The sequence below is a fragment of the Eptesicus fuscus genome, chromosome 3, assembly GCF_027574615.1.
Source record: "Eptesicus fuscus isolate TK198812 chromosome 3, DD_ASM_mEF_20220401, whole genome shotgun sequence".
Taxonomy (NCBI): Eukaryota; Metazoa; Chordata; class Mammalia; order Chiroptera; family Vespertilionidae; genus Eptesicus; species Eptesicus fuscus.
The window spans coordinates 59,992,408-60,007,737 of NC_072475.1; the positions used below are offsets into that span (position 1 = coordinate 59,992,408).

At 39.8% G+C, this 15,330-nt stretch overlaps 1 protein-coding gene across 6 annotated transcripts in view; it reads left to right on the forward strand.

Annotated features, from left to right (window-relative positions):
- The window catches only part of GSK3B (glycogen synthase kinase 3 beta), a 181,349-nt gene that overhangs the window by 88,225 nt on the left and 77,794 nt on the right, over positions 1 to 15,330 (forward strand). For all 6 annotated transcript variants that reach the window (XR_008555580.1, XM_028153352.2, XM_028153347.2 and 3 more), the window contains one exon: positions 1,133 to 1,216. Coding sequence is in view for 5 of the 6 variants with exons in the window: in XM_028153352.2 (XP_028009153.1) it covers positions 1,133 to 1,216 (84 nt within the window). In the remaining variant the exon portion in view is untranslated. The remainder of the gene's footprint in view (positions 1 to 1,132; positions 1,217 to 15,330) is intronic.

A 15,330-nucleotide genomic window follows, 5' to 3' on the forward strand; every position in this document is an offset into this window, starting at 1 on the left:
TCCTGTTTCCTTGAGAGAACAATCAGAATAGTTTATTGGAAGTTTCTAGAGAGGAGGAACATTCACTTCTTTCTGCTATCACCTTCTAAGAACTGGAGCCCACTCTTCTCTAGGACAGTTCTGCTTATTCAGCTGATCGTCTCCCACTCCTCCTTTCACTTTTTTCTCTAGCCATAATAGCATTTCCCTTCCAGATTTCCAGGCATATATTTTATGTTTATGTTCTGTTCTAAATCATTATTTTAACTGTAAATTTTATATGTTCTGTCTACATAACTGGTACTTTGGTGTTCTTTCTCTGTTATGTAATTTAGCCTTTATTAACTGATTTCTGACAGCCCAAGTATATTGTTAATATATACTCTTCAGATTAATACTGCAAAATTTATGGTGTTAGGAGATCATCATATTATTTTATGTTTTCTTTCCATGAAGAATGAGCATAACTTTGAAACTTCCCAAAGGGAAATTTACTTGTGTGGTCTATAAATTTATCAGTACTGTACAGTTTCTAGTATATCATATTTTAACTCTCTAAAACTTAGCAAATAAACCTTTCTAATGGGGTTAATTCTCAGATTTTTCACTGTATCTTAGAAAATAATAGAGATTGTAAGAGTTTTCTTTACATCCAAATTTATTTGGTGTGATGTTTGATATTTATTATAGTTTTAAAAATTACAGCAGTAATAACTCATTTCAGATATCTCTTATATATTAGAAAACAGTGCTTTTCAAGCTTTTTGTGGTGAAGTACCAGTTTTTAAAATTTTCAATTCATTGAGGACTGATATTTTTGTAAAATACAATACAAATGAATTACTAGAAAAGTGAAATTTTAAGAAATACAGAATATAGACCCCACTTTTTATTATAAGGTTAATTAATACAAATTATTTTGTCAAATTGCTATAAAAGATTTTAAACACTTTTAATTTCATTTGCAGAGCAGTAGTAAATAGTTCATGGACTAGTAACAAATACTTTACAGGTCAGCACTGATCTATAGACCATACTTTTTGGTAAAATATCTATAGCCTACTGCTTGTAATGTTTGTTATTTCAGAAATATTAGTCAATATGATGAATAGTGGTTATCCTTTAAAAAATATTTTTTGTGTTTCCTTTTCAGAACCGAGAGCTCCAAATCATGAGAAAGCTAGATCACTGTAACATAGTCCGATTGCGTTATTTCTTCTACTCAAGTGGTGAGAAGGTAGGTCTTGCAGAAAGTGTGTACTGAATACTGTGATAGACTTGTTATTCTTTTAGAAATAATCCCCCTTACCCAAGTAAAACAGTTTTCTTAATTGAATGGAAGAATTTCAAAATGCAGGCCCTAGTGATTCTGAGCTCAAGATATGTTCATTGATTACATGTATATCAGGAAAATGTTAATGAAAGGAATGAATTTTTAAAATATTTCTTCCTTTTTTAAACTTGTGCCTTCAGTTCTAAAGCAAATTTACTTTAAAGCCTTTTATGTTATTTACTAGAGTCCCAGTGCACGAAATTCGTGCACTGGGGGGGGGGGGGTGTTCCTCAGTCCAGCCTGCACCCTCTCCAATCTGGGACCCCTCGGGGGATGTCCGACTGCCGGTTTAGGCCCGATCTCACAATCCAGGACTGCTGGCTCCCAACCGCTCACCTGCCTGATTGCCCCTAACTGCTTCTGCCTGCCAGCCTGACCACCCCCTAACCACTCCCCTGCCAGCTTGATTGATACCTAACTGCTCCCCTGCTGGCCCGATTGCCCCCAACTGCCTTCCCCTGCTGGCCCAATCGCCCCCAACTGCCCTTCCCTGATGGCCTGGTCGCCCATAACTGCCCTCCCCTGATGGCCCGTTCACCCCTAACTGCCCTCCCCTGCCAGCCTGGTTGCCCCTAACTGCCCTCCCCTGCTGGCTTGGTCACCCATAACTGCCCTTCCCTGCTGGCCTGGTTGCCCCTAACTGCCCTCCCCTGCAGGCTTGGTCACCCCCAACTGCCCTTCCCTGCCGGCCTGGTCGCCCATAACTGCCCTCCCCTGCAGGCCCGGTCACCCCCAACTGCCCTCCCCTGCCAGCCAGGTTGCCCATAACTGCCCTCCCCTGCAGGCCCAGTCCCCCCCAACTGCCCTCCCCTGCCAGCCAGGTTGCCCAACTGCCCTCCCCTGCTAGCCTGGTCCCCCCCAACTGCCCTCCCCTGCTGGCCTGGTCGCCCCCAATTGCCCTCCCCTGCTGGCCTGATTGCCCACAACTGCTCTCCCCTGCCGGCCATCTTGTGGCAGCCATATTGTGACCACATGGGGGCGGCCATCTTGTCTGAGGACATGATGATCAATTTGCATATTACCCCTTTATTATATAGGATAGGATGTGCTTCTGTAGTCCCATGTTAGTTCATCTATTTATTGGAGGGAAGAAAATGATGTCATTTTGAGAAGTTGAAGTATTGGAGGGGAAGAGAAAGGAGGAGGACTTTAGTAGGACCAGAATGACACTTAAACATTAGGAGGCAAGTTTAGCCTATCCTTGGCTAGGGAAAAGTTGGAGAATGTATAATATTTCAGTGCTTGTTGTAAGTCAGGGATAGGGAACGTCCGGCCCAAGGGCCATATAAGGCCCACAATATCATTTGGTCTGGCCTTGCCAAGGCATTAAGGGTGAGGCAATTAAATGTTTGACTAATATAGCAGGCTAATTTTTAAGGTGATCATTTTGTATGACCCTGGAATGGCATAAATATCCAAATAGCCCTTGGCAGAAAAAAGATTCCCCACCCCTGTTAAATGGTCAGTATTTATGGTCACATTTAATTCTGTAAAAGCAAAGGATAATTAAGAAAGATTTTATGCTGTGAATTCCCCCCTCCTCCCCCTTCCCTTGGTCTTTCTCTTCAGAAGATGTAGTAACTAATGTCATTGTACACTTTGGAGTTGGCAGCATAGAAAATCAGTTTCTTCTATTTTACTGTGGTCTTTTTCTATCTGTTCACTGTCCCTTCTTCCCAAATTAAGTTGTTTTCTTACATTTTTCCCCCACTGGTTTGTGTGTGTGTGTGTGTGGGGGAAACCACTTGATCTTTTTGTCTAAATAAATATGACTTTGGATAAATTCATTTGATATTTTGGACCTCAGATATCATGCATATACTTTCTAAAGTCCTTAAATCCATAAGCCCTCTTGATTTCTAGCCCAGTGTACTTTTTACTTCATATACCTATTTCCCAATGTACCCATGTTTAATGATTTTCCATTAAATTTTATTTCGATTATTTCCTTAGAAATTCTTTTTTTCATGATAGAGCCTATAATATGGTAAGATACCTATATCTTTAGCCAGGATTGTGATATATAATTGGTGTGTGTGGGGGATGAGGGGCACGAGGAGGGGGAAAATAATATTTTAACAACCAAATGGTTTTTTTTTCTTTTAAAGAAATCTCATCTTTATTTTTTTTTTATTGATTCCAGAGAGGAAAGGAGAGAGAGATAGAAACATCAATGATGATGAGAGAGAATCATTAATCGGCTGCCTCCTACACGCCCCCTACTGGGGATCAAGCCGCAACCTGGGCATGTGCCCTTGTCTGGAATCGAAGCTGGGACCCTCCAGTCCACAGGCTGATGCTCTATCCATTGACCCAACTGGCTAGGGCCAAATTGGTTCTTTAGTGACTCTTGTTTTTCACATGCACCCATGCCTTTAAGTCTAAATTATTGCCTCTGCTTGTATTATGGACTATAAATCCTTATAAGTATTTGAGCTCTTTTGTTTCTAAAGCCAATTACTTGATTCATGCTTTTTTTTTTTTTTTTTTTTTCAATCTAGCAAACTGCCTGTTATGTCTTTAATTTTATCTGTTTTGGCATGTCTTTACTTTTTCCTGTCCCTTCCCAAATAAAATTATGGAGCATCTGTTATGTTCGCAGCACTCTTATAATGGAATTTTGCATCCTCATGGCTTTTTGTTATTAGATGCTAGACATTATAATACCCCTGGGAGGAAAGTAAATGTTGGAATTATTTGTTCCATGAACCTCTGGATTGCATGCAGATTCATTTGTAAAGGTCTCCTTACAAGGCCCATAAACATTTTCTCTTGACTACTTAATTTATATTGTTTTCCCTATGTGACATGTCCTGTTTCAGTGCTTTATAAATATTAACTCACTTAACTCTTATTAAGATAAAGAGCAAGGGAAGAATATAGAAACTTTCGAATGTAAGGCTTTATCTGTGATGGCACCTAAAGACTTAACTGTCTGGTTTTGGTTTGGTGGAAGTCCCATCACAGTCTGCCCTTGCTGTCACTTAATCCTGTCTGGGGAGTTAACAATGGACTGACCATTATCTGTCTATCCCAGAGGATGATTTTCCTCCCTGCTGCTGTGCAGAGCTGGTTATTTATCTTAAAATCTTACAGATAAAGAGCAATTGAGAAGTCATTAAGGGAGATTAGTCAGAGGACAGAGAACCTCTAAAAAAATTATAAAAATGAAATACACTTTCTAGTATTTTATTTATCTCAGAACTTTCTCTTGAGCATTGTAAACTTTCCAAAGTGAAAGACATCTCTTAGTTTTGGGATAGCGCCATTTAAAAAATAGAAAGAAAGAAAAGTGATTATTGCTGAAAATGATGAACCTTTCTTGTCAAAAGAAAGGAGGATTTTCTGAAGATGTGCAGAAATACACAGGTTCAGCACCTCCCATAATATTCCAGCCACCAAAAGGATAATGTCTTCTTGGCCTACTCATGATCTCTACTTCCATTATTCTGAATTGTTATGGCAGGACCAACATATCACTCAAGAGACTAGCTAGTAAACTAATATGAGATGGGTTCTGCTCTAGGGTTGAGAGGTCAGATTTGTTATTAGTTCTAACTTTCCAAGAGTAGGTTACTGAGAATGAACTCAGAATTGCTGTTTAGAATGGTACCTAATGTCTTATGAAATTCTTACCTCTGAATGTGGCAGTCCTATATTAGGTAGTTATTTTACTAACAGAAGCATTATGTATTGCTTATCCTATCTAATAAAGAGGGAATGTGCTAATTGACCCTCACGCCGTTGCAAAGATGGCGGCACCCACTGCCAATAAGGAGGGGATATGCTAATTGACTGTTCCACCCTCAAAGATGGTGGTGCCTACAGCCAATAAGGAGGGAATATGTTAATTGACTGCCACGCCCTCAGAGACGGTGGTGCCCACAGCCACAAGGTGGTGGTGCCCAGTCCCTTCGGCTCCACTGGGGCCGCATGCCTGCCTCCAGAGTCACCCAGTTCCCTCAGCCGCCCAGCCGCCCAGGTCCGGCCGAGGCGCAGGCAAGCCTTGGATGGCGGCTGCCCAGCCACTCAGGGCTGCCCGAGTCTCAGGTAACCAGGCCCAGCCAAGGCTTGCACTGCTGGCAGTGGCAGCAGCAGAGGTGTGATGGCAGCGTCACCTTCCCCTGAATGCTGGGTTGCCTCCCACCCCTGAGAGCTCCTGGACTTTGAGAGGAGGCAGACCTGGCTGTGGGACCCCCCCTTCAGTGCATGAATTTTCATGCACCAGGCCTCTAGTGTGTATATATCAGAAGAGTTTTGTGGGAGGAAATGATAAATAGTTTGAGATGCCTCTGAGACATGCAAATAGAGATGCCCAGTAAACAGGTGCATGTATGAATTCATAGGTGGGGTTTGGGGGAGCTAAATGGAGGGATGATATTCACAAGATTCGGTAGATAGGGTGTGTAGCCATGTGGTAGATCTCTTAGGAGTTTGGGAAGGAGGGAGAACGGATGTTGTTTGAGGCCAGGACAGCCAAGAGCCAACAGTTTGCCAGTATTGCCCTCTGGTCCTAGAATATGTGAAAGGTGAGACCAGTCTTCATTTGAGAGAGCTGCAAGGAAGTCAGTACCTTTGGGTGGGATCCAGGTTTAGTCAATGGCAAGGCAGTAATGAAGAAACCTCTATGAAGAGACTGGGGTTTGAAACTCTATGAAGAGTTTCTTTTTGGGGTTTCGGAGAGCTCAGGGAAATCTCTGGGTAGGTTAATGGTAAGAACATGAGCCTAAAGGGGAGTCTTGAGGATGCAAATAGGGGATTGAGCTGAGGGCATTGTGAGGATAAGAGAAGGATTCAATGTTTCAGGATTATAGGGATGATAGACTTAGTTAGATTCCATGGATGAGTTCAAATGTATATAGGAGTATTTTGTACTCATCTCATCATTGACTCTATCATTTTCTACCTCTTTTTCTAAGCTTTTCCTCCCATTTCTCTTCTGTCTCTACTTTCTGGGTTTCTGTCCCCTTCACTTTTGGCTCTGGATCTCTATCTTTCCCTCTTCATCTGTGTAATACCTCAGATCCTTCACTCCCCCGTTAACTCTGGCTACCTGGCTTTGTCTCTGTCTCACCCTCTCCTTCTCTCTCCTACCCCATCTCCCTCTCTCTGTTGGCTATTTCCAGTATAGATCTCTCAACCTTTTTCTGTGGGTTTCTCTACCTCTCTTTTGTTGGGTTTCTACCCATTTCAAACTTTTTCTGACTATTTAATCCTTTCTAAATCCTTGTCTGGGTTCTCACCTGTCCTTAGCCTCCTCATTCTCTCCCTTGGTATCTCTTCACTCTGAGCCTATACTTACTCCCTTCTTTTATTTTGAAAATTTAAAGAAGAAAAAATTTTCACTCACTAGCCTGACTTTTTAGTTCAGTTCTACACATTTTATTCCATATACATGTTTTACATGTTTGTGGGAATAATTGTTTATAAATTTATTAACCCTACAAGAGCTCACAATCATTCCCTTGCTGCCTCTTAGTATTTGTAGTTGTTGGTTACATAATATGCCATTGAGTTCTTACATTACATAATCCTCTTAACTATTTTACTATTATTATTATTATTTTTTTAAAAAAATATATTTTATTGATTTTTTACAGAGAGGAAGAGAGAGGGATAGAGAGTTAGAAACATCGATGAGAGTGAAACATCGATCAGCTGCCTCTTGCACATCCCCTACTGGGGATGTGCCCGCAACCAGGGTATATGCCCTTGACCGGAATCGAACCCGGGACCCTTGAGTCCGCAGGCCGACGCTCTATCCACTGAGCCAAACCGGTTTCGGCATATTTTCCTATTATTATTTTTAATTTTAGAATTGTAACTGAACTATCCCAGGTCTCATCATAATTTTTTAAAACTATCTTTTTATTGATTTCAGAGAGGGAGAAAGAGATTGGAAACATCGATGATGAGAGAGAATCACCAGTCAGCTGCCTTCCTCATGCCCCCTACTGGGGATTCAGCCCACAACCCGGGCATGTGCCCTGACTGAGAATCGAGCTGTAACCTTCTGGTTCATAGGCGAACGCTTAACCACTGAGCCATGCTGGCTGGGCTCATAATTTTTGTCCATAAGTGCTTTTTTAGCTTGGGGTGAAATTAAAGTAGGATTGCTGTAATATTTGGCAAATATTTCTACTGACCATAGTTTGAATGGTTATATCTATTTTGGTGACCTTTTTATTGTGCCCCACTCTGTCATTTTAAAGACTGTTTTTCTTTAGGGATTATAAATAATCAGTTTTTAGCCTACTTGGGGGAAAGAGTAGCTAGTGTAACTAGGAGAAGAAGGAGTTAAGTCAGGACAGAGACTAGAGATGTCACCCAATTAGTCTTAGTCTGCTGGTTGGAATCATTAGTAACTAAAGCAACATGTAGTCAATAGTATACTCTAGGTTACCCAATAGGTTTTACTAACTCTGATTTAATACAGGGTAGTAACACTTTCTCCTTGATCAGAGAAAAATGGGATTTTTGAATGTTTTGAAAGACTGGGCTTATAATATTTTTATGAATTCTAAGTATCATATAGAATAGTTTTTTCCCCAATATTGATATGTGGCAGTAGGTACCCCATCTCCCCTTAATGAAATTTTATAAAGAACCCCTGTTCTAAAAACAGCTAGAAAGGAAAGTTGCTATGCTTGAAACTGGGGCATAGCACCAGCTGACTTTGCCTTCCTTGTTCACCTCTGTAGAACCTCTGAAGGATGTACGTAGTATGTAAACCATATTGCCTTTATAGGAGCCTTACATTTTATTCAATAAACTAGTGCACATTAAAAGGGAATTAATTAGAGGAAATATTTTAATATTACTATTTGCCCTTTCTCTATTGGCCCCACCCCCATTGGATGACACCAAGACCCAGCCGGCCCCACTCCTGTCAGACCCCTCCCCTGTCAAGCCCCAGCGGGCGGGGGGGACGCAGCCTCACGTCCCAGTGCCAGGACGGGGTCACAGCCTCAGGTCCTCTGGCCCTGGCGCCAGGGCGGGTGGCACAGCCTCAGGCCCCCCGGCCCTGGCCCGGGTCACACAGCCTCACCCAGACCTGCTGCACCGCGAGACTCCAAACCCGCCGCACTGCGGGACCCATCAATGCACCTCCTGGTGACCGGTTGTTTGGTCATTACGGATGAAAATAAAGTCATGCACTTAAGCATGCACATTCATTTTCAATGCCTGATTTGTCTATGTTCTCTAAATTTCAAAATAAATAAGATTTTCAGCCAGATAGCATCATAATGCCAAGTTCTTTATATAATGACACATACCATTCTCTCCACTCAGTATGCTCCATTTGAATGGATTAAATGTATGTGACTCATATGAAAGGCACTGCTGCTTGCTCTTAATAGAGGAAGCATTAGCTCATTACCTAACTCGTAAAGTGGTTTAAATGGCATATACTGACTTGAAGAACAGAAGAAAAAATAACAAAAAACTTTCAGTGCTGTGGACGGCAGGATCCTCTCCCTTGCCCTTTGTTTTTTCTGCTTTTCCCATGAACCTATTTGTGCTCTGCCTCAAAATCAACACAGAGGACAGAATCAGATGTTGTAATCTACCTCTTATAGTGCCATGTGAGTACAAAGAGGTGTTTTTCAATCTTTACTTTTTTTTTTTAATCAATGCAGCTCAAACTTGCTCCCAACGTTCCAGGAGCCAGGCCAACATGGCTGTGTGGACACACCTTTGCTAGGTGCTGTCAGGCTTCAGGGCTGGGGCAGGGAACACGCCAGGTGTTGCTGGAAATGAATCAGCTCTCCTCTCTACATAGCAGGAGTCTTTTCATTATAAAACGCCAAGCAGCAGCCGTTTTCCTTTACCCCCTTCCCCAGCCCTCCTTGTCTGGGGGCGTAGGAAGGGGCTGGGAGGATATTTACTCTCGGCTCTTTGATTTCTCTTATTTAACGGAGCCTAGTGACAGCTGCTTCTCTGAGCACAACGCCAGCCGGCTCAGGGCTAGCCGCACCTGGAAGGCAAGCGGCAGAGCTGACCAGGGGCTTTGACCAAGTCCAGGCACGCGGGTCACAGCAACCTCGGCAGGCGGTCTGCTCCTGAAGACTCTAGGCCCCTCCCAGCTCCCTGCTCTCCCCCTTTCACCCGCAGGCACCACTGGCGTGGTGTGCCCCCAGGCTTGGTGTGCAGATGCCAGGGTTGCAGGTTGAAGATGCTCCGCCTCCTCCTGGCACTTTGAGCCATAAGCTCTGGCAGGGACCTTTCCACTCGGTCTTGGTCTTTGGTCAGTGCTGAGGTTTTCTGGACTCTCGAGGCCAGGGACAGCCAGGACCTTTGCCTCTGACCAATGCCGTGCCTGCACCCTGCCTGGGGTATTCCCAGACCTGGGAAAGCGTGGTGGTGTGGCCGGCCTGGGTGAGGGGCCGTGGGGGGGATGAGGGGTTGGCTAGCCACCCTACCCTCAATAGGGATGGGAGAGGCTGATCAGGGGTGGGGGAGGGCCTGGGCAGGGCAGCCATCTTGTGACAGCATAATGATGTGGGGGTCAATTTGCATATTACCTCTCTATTATATAGGATTCATAATCTTCTTTAAGAAAAATTTCTTTAAGTAACCTTATTCAGTAATATTTTACCTATGGTTCATCATAGATTGATTACTTGAATAATAAAGAGGTAGCCTTCCTTAAATAAAACTTTCCCTGTACTTACTTATATGAGACAATTTAAATAGCAAGGATGGCAAGTTGATTTTATTCCTCATATCAACTTATTTCATTGATGGTAACTGTGTGGAGGGCTGTGTGTAGAAGGGGGAGATTGTACCTTTCACTGCTCTGAGATCAGGGATAAGAATGCAGTGCTTGATTATGCCTGTTTGCCTCTACTGCTGGAGAGGAAAGGGTAGGGGTGAATCTGTCCTGAGAAGTAAAGAGCACTGGCTTTGTAGCTAGAAATATTTGGGTGTGCATCCCAGTTCTTCTGCTTGATAGCAGTATGATTGGGAAAAAGCCTTTGTAACCTTTTTCTCTTCTGTACAGTAGGGATTTTGTAAGGAAAAAATGTAATAACATTTAGTAAATGCTTATTATAGCACCTGGTACATAATTAACACTTAATAAACATTCATTTATTACTTATTTTACGGATTATTGTTTAATAATAGTAAGTATATATTGCACTTGCTATATGTCAAACATTATGTTTACATGTACTTTGTAACTTAAGTCTTGCAGCAGCCCAGTGAAAAATATGTACTGTTATTATTATCATCCCCATTTTACAGAAGAAACTGATGCAATCACAGTTAAGTTACCTGAGAGTCATATAGCTACTGAGTGGTAAAGTTAGGAGTCAATTCTAGGCAGACTGTCTCGAGTCTGTATAGTATGTCATACTATTTAGCCTAAAATGTAAATTTTTCCAGAAGCCATATGTTAGAAATGTAACATTAAAAAAATATGTTAGTAATGATTGCGGAACAAGGCCTTATTCAGTAATATTTTACCTATGGTTCATCATAGATTGATTACTTGAATAATAAAGAGGTAGCCTTCCTTAAATAAAACTTGGATTGTACAGTTCTTTGGAGAACTTTAAGAAGAGAGTAAATAAATAGCCTTTTGCTGCATGATAATAATAGTAGTAGTAGTATTAATCATAGCCAAAACTTATATGGTGCTTACTACTAGTATATGCCAGATAGTAATCTAAATACTTTATTTACACTTTCTTCTTTTTATTTTGAAGAGCTTGAAGAGGATTGTTTTTAATTCTTCTTTAAATGTTAGAATTTATCATTGAAACCATCTAGTACTGTATTTTACTTTCTGGGAAGTTTTTGATTACTGATTTAATCTCTACTTGTTATGTAAGTTTGTTGAGACCTTTGTATTTCATCTTAAGTCAGTACAGTAATTGGTGTGTCTCTAGGAATGTATAGGTTTCTTTTAGGTTATCTAATTTGTTGGCACACAGATGTTTATACTATTCTATTATCCTTTTTATTTCTGTAATGAAAATATTCTCACTTTTCATTTGTGTTATTTGTGTCTTCTCTTTTTTCATTGCCAGTCTAGTAAAAGGTTTGTGAATTTGTTCATCTTTTCAAAGAATCAACTTTTGATTTTCATAAATCTATTGTTTTTTTCTGTGCTCCATTTTATTTATCTCTGGTCTAATCATTATTTCCTTCTTCTGCTATATTAGTTTCCTCTTTTTCTAGTTCTTCAGGGTGTAAAGTTAGGATATTTATTTGAGATCTTTTAATGTAGGCATTTACAGCAGTGGATTTCCCTCTGAGTGTTGCCTCTACTGCCTCCCATAAGTTTTGGCATATTGAACTTTTTTTATTTATCTCTTAAATATTTTCTAAACTTTTTATTGTTGTTCAGTAGTATGTTGTTTAATTTCCTCGTTGACTTGTTGGTTGTTTAGAGTGTGTTGTTGAATTTCTAAACATTGTGATTATTATATTGTTTTTGTTTTCTATTTGTAATTGATTTCTAGTTTTATTCCATTATGGTTGGAGAAGAAACTTTATATGATTTCAGTCTTTTAAAATATATTGAAATTTGTTTTGTGGCCCAAATATAGACTATCCTAGATAATATCTCATGTACACTTGAGAAGAATGTGTATTCTTTTATTTTGGGGTAGTGTTCTGTATGTATCTGTTAGGTCTAACTGGTTTATAATGTTTTTTGAGCCCTCTGTTTCTTTTGCTCTTCTGTCTAGATATTCTCTCTTATTGAAAATGTTGTATAAAAGTCTCCAAGTATTACAATACTTAGAGGCAAGGTGCATGAAATTCGTGCACGGGGCAGGCGGGGGTGTCCCCTCAGCCCAGCCTGCACCTTCTCCAATCCGGGACCCCTCGGGGGATATCTGACTGCTGGTTTAGGCCCGATCCCGGGTATTGGGCCTAAACTGGCAGTCAGACATCCCTCTCACAATCCTGGACCGTTGGCTCCTAATCGCTCACCTGCCTCCCTGCCTGGTCGCCCCCAACTGCCCCTCCTGCTGGCCTGGTCGCCCCCAACTGCCCCCCTTTTCAGCCTGGTCGCCCCTCATGGCCCCCCCACTGGCCTGGTCACCCCACGCAACCTGCTTGTTCAGTTGTTTGGTCATCCCTCACTAACCCCCCTGCCAGCCTGGTTGTAGGCAGCCATCTTGTGAGGGCATGATGGTCAATTTGCATACTACCTCTTTATTATATAGGATGTTGTATTTGCTTTTTTAAATCTATAGCTAATCTATAAGTATTTAGGCATTTGTTGATAACCCAAAGAGAGATTACATTAAGAAAACAGCAGACCTGAGATATTTCAGATAATTATAAGTGATGGAAATTAATCCTAGTCCATTTATCATCTTGAAATGTTAGCATTCCCAGTCTCTTGAATTATCTTTTGCACAAATCTCCAAACAAAACTACTTTAGGAAGGTGAAAATGTTAGTGTTTCCTCTACTGTGATGTTGCTTCATAGGGATATGTACTCTCCACTCAGGATTATTCCTATAGCTTTTGAATTCACAGCAGAACATCTATAAGTTTAACAAGAACATTAAAGAGCATGGTGTTGTTGAGCCTTTTCATTTCAAATCAGTATTGGTGGTAGTGTTATTTGTTGGTTTTGGTTTTCAATCTTAGGACCCAATTAGATTTTTTTTTAAGTGATTTGATTTGAATACAAGCACAGAGCCCTGAAGGGAAAGGTAGTTCACAGTGCCTTCACTTATAATAAGACATCTCCAGTGTCTCAGAAAATAAAGACAGTCAAAATGGCAGCTTTTAAATGTCAAAGGAATATTTATATCATACCTACAAAACGGACAAACCTCTTCTAGGATTCTAAAGAAAATTGCAAATTTTTGATGAGTAAACAGTGTGAATAACCAGAATTTATTTGAGCAAAAAGATAGGCTTATGCTAATTTGCAAAATAATAGTTCAAATATAATTTGAGCCCTCATATTTCTCACAGTGTAGTAAATTAGAACATTCAACCTATAGCAGACATGGTTTTATTAACCTTTTTTTTTATGTGTTCTGCTTTGTTAATATTATGAATAAAATATACTGCCCCAAAAATGACTGTCAAATGAAACATGAACTGTAAGAAATAGAGTGGAATTATCTTTATTGATATGAGCACAATAGTTCTACTGTAACCCAAGTTTTTCATTAACTGCACCTCAGTGTTGATTCTTTTGAGTTCTGTTCAATTTTACCTTTCATTTATTTTTCAGATGAATTACTGTCAAGTCTTAACTGCCATTCTACATAATAAATTGATATTTTTATTTCACTCATAGGGCTTTATATTTATCTTTGTTAAATGTTATATTGTGGGTTTGGTTTAGCATTCCAGGCTATTAGAGTTCTTTAAATTTCTTACTTGGTCTTCCATTCTAAGACATTTTTCCTAGGATTGTGTCAATCTTAGGTAGTTGTGTTGAAGTCAGAAATTGTAAACTGACTGCCCAATTCCCCCTCTCGTGTGTTTTATTTGGTTAGCATATTATGTTAATATTTTTTTGAATTAGAATGCTTTTAGTTAAGTCTTATACTATATGAATTACCAGCCACTGTACCTTACTGCATTATACATTTTGGTTTCACACATTTACATTTATTACTTAGCCATTGAAGGCATTTACTTTTGCAACCCCTAATAAATGAAATCACTTATGAAAATATTGATTGGGATAAGTGAAGACAGAGTTTGTGGCCCTACCTTTCTTGTCCTTGGCATTAATTTTTTAATCTTTTTATTCTTCATTTTTGTTATCATTGTTTAGCAAATGAATTAAATTCTAATGCATTCTTACACATCTCTGGGCCATTCGTAAATATATCATGATTAACTTTGTCAAATGATTTGTTAAAATCAAGAAACCTTGTAATCAAGTAGTTAAAAAAGAATAGCTTTGACATCTGTGTTAATGACCTTTCCAAAATCCAAGATTCACCATTTCTTTCAATCTACTTAACACAACAATCTCTTTGACACCACTATAACACTCTTTTTATTTATTTTCTTTATTGGACTTCACCTTCACTCGAAACTGGTCATTGTCTAAATAAATCTTGATCTCTGAAATTTTAAGAGAAATATTCAGCATTACTCTTGCTACCCTCAGTTTTACATATGACCTCATCGCTTTGCAAAAAATAGGGTCATCAGACATTCACTCATCTTACTTACAATTCTCCCCAGCACCTAATCACTTACTTTAGATGTACGGGAAGGAAAAAAAAAAAAGGTATTGTTCCTTTCTAAAGATAATAATAGTTAAAATTGAGTCTAATGTGCTTAAAGAACTTTATATATAGATTACTTCTTATAATCTTAAGACAGTCTTTTAAAGTAGACACCATCATTAGCATTATTTTGTAGGAAACAGGTCTAGAGAATTAACTTGCTCATGGTCCCATAACTTGTCGTAGCAGAGTTGGGACTTTGTGTAGTTTTGTGTGATTCATACTAACCTTGCCTCTTAATTCCTATAGTGAATAGCTTCCCTGTGTTCTTGTTCCCTCTTCCTGTGATATTCTAGAATCTTACTTTCTCAGCTGTTCCTTTTTTATGATTTATATTCTATCCATTCAGCCTACATATAAATCTGGGTCTCTTTTGGCCGTCAAAAAATACAAACAAAAGCACATCAACAATTTTTCCTTGACTTTGCTTTCCCTCAAGATATCAGCTCTCAGCTCTCTCCTTGCTTTCACTGAAAGGCATTTTGTAAGAACAAACTAAATTAACTGCCTCCTGTTATCCACCTGCTATCTGCTATGAACCATGATATACCAGATCCAACAGGACTTTTCAGTCCTTATCCTCCCTGCCATTGAAATTTCAGCTTTGTATCACTTGATGCTAGTAGTCTTTTCTTGATTTTTTATGCTTCTTAGTTTTCTTTCTTAGTCTTTGCTATCTCCTAATGCTGTCTGCTGTTTAAGTTTATTGTATGTTTTAGTCCTTTCCCCAATCTCTTACTGTACACACAATTCTTAGGTGAGTGAGTCTGTTCTCTCATAGTTTTGGCT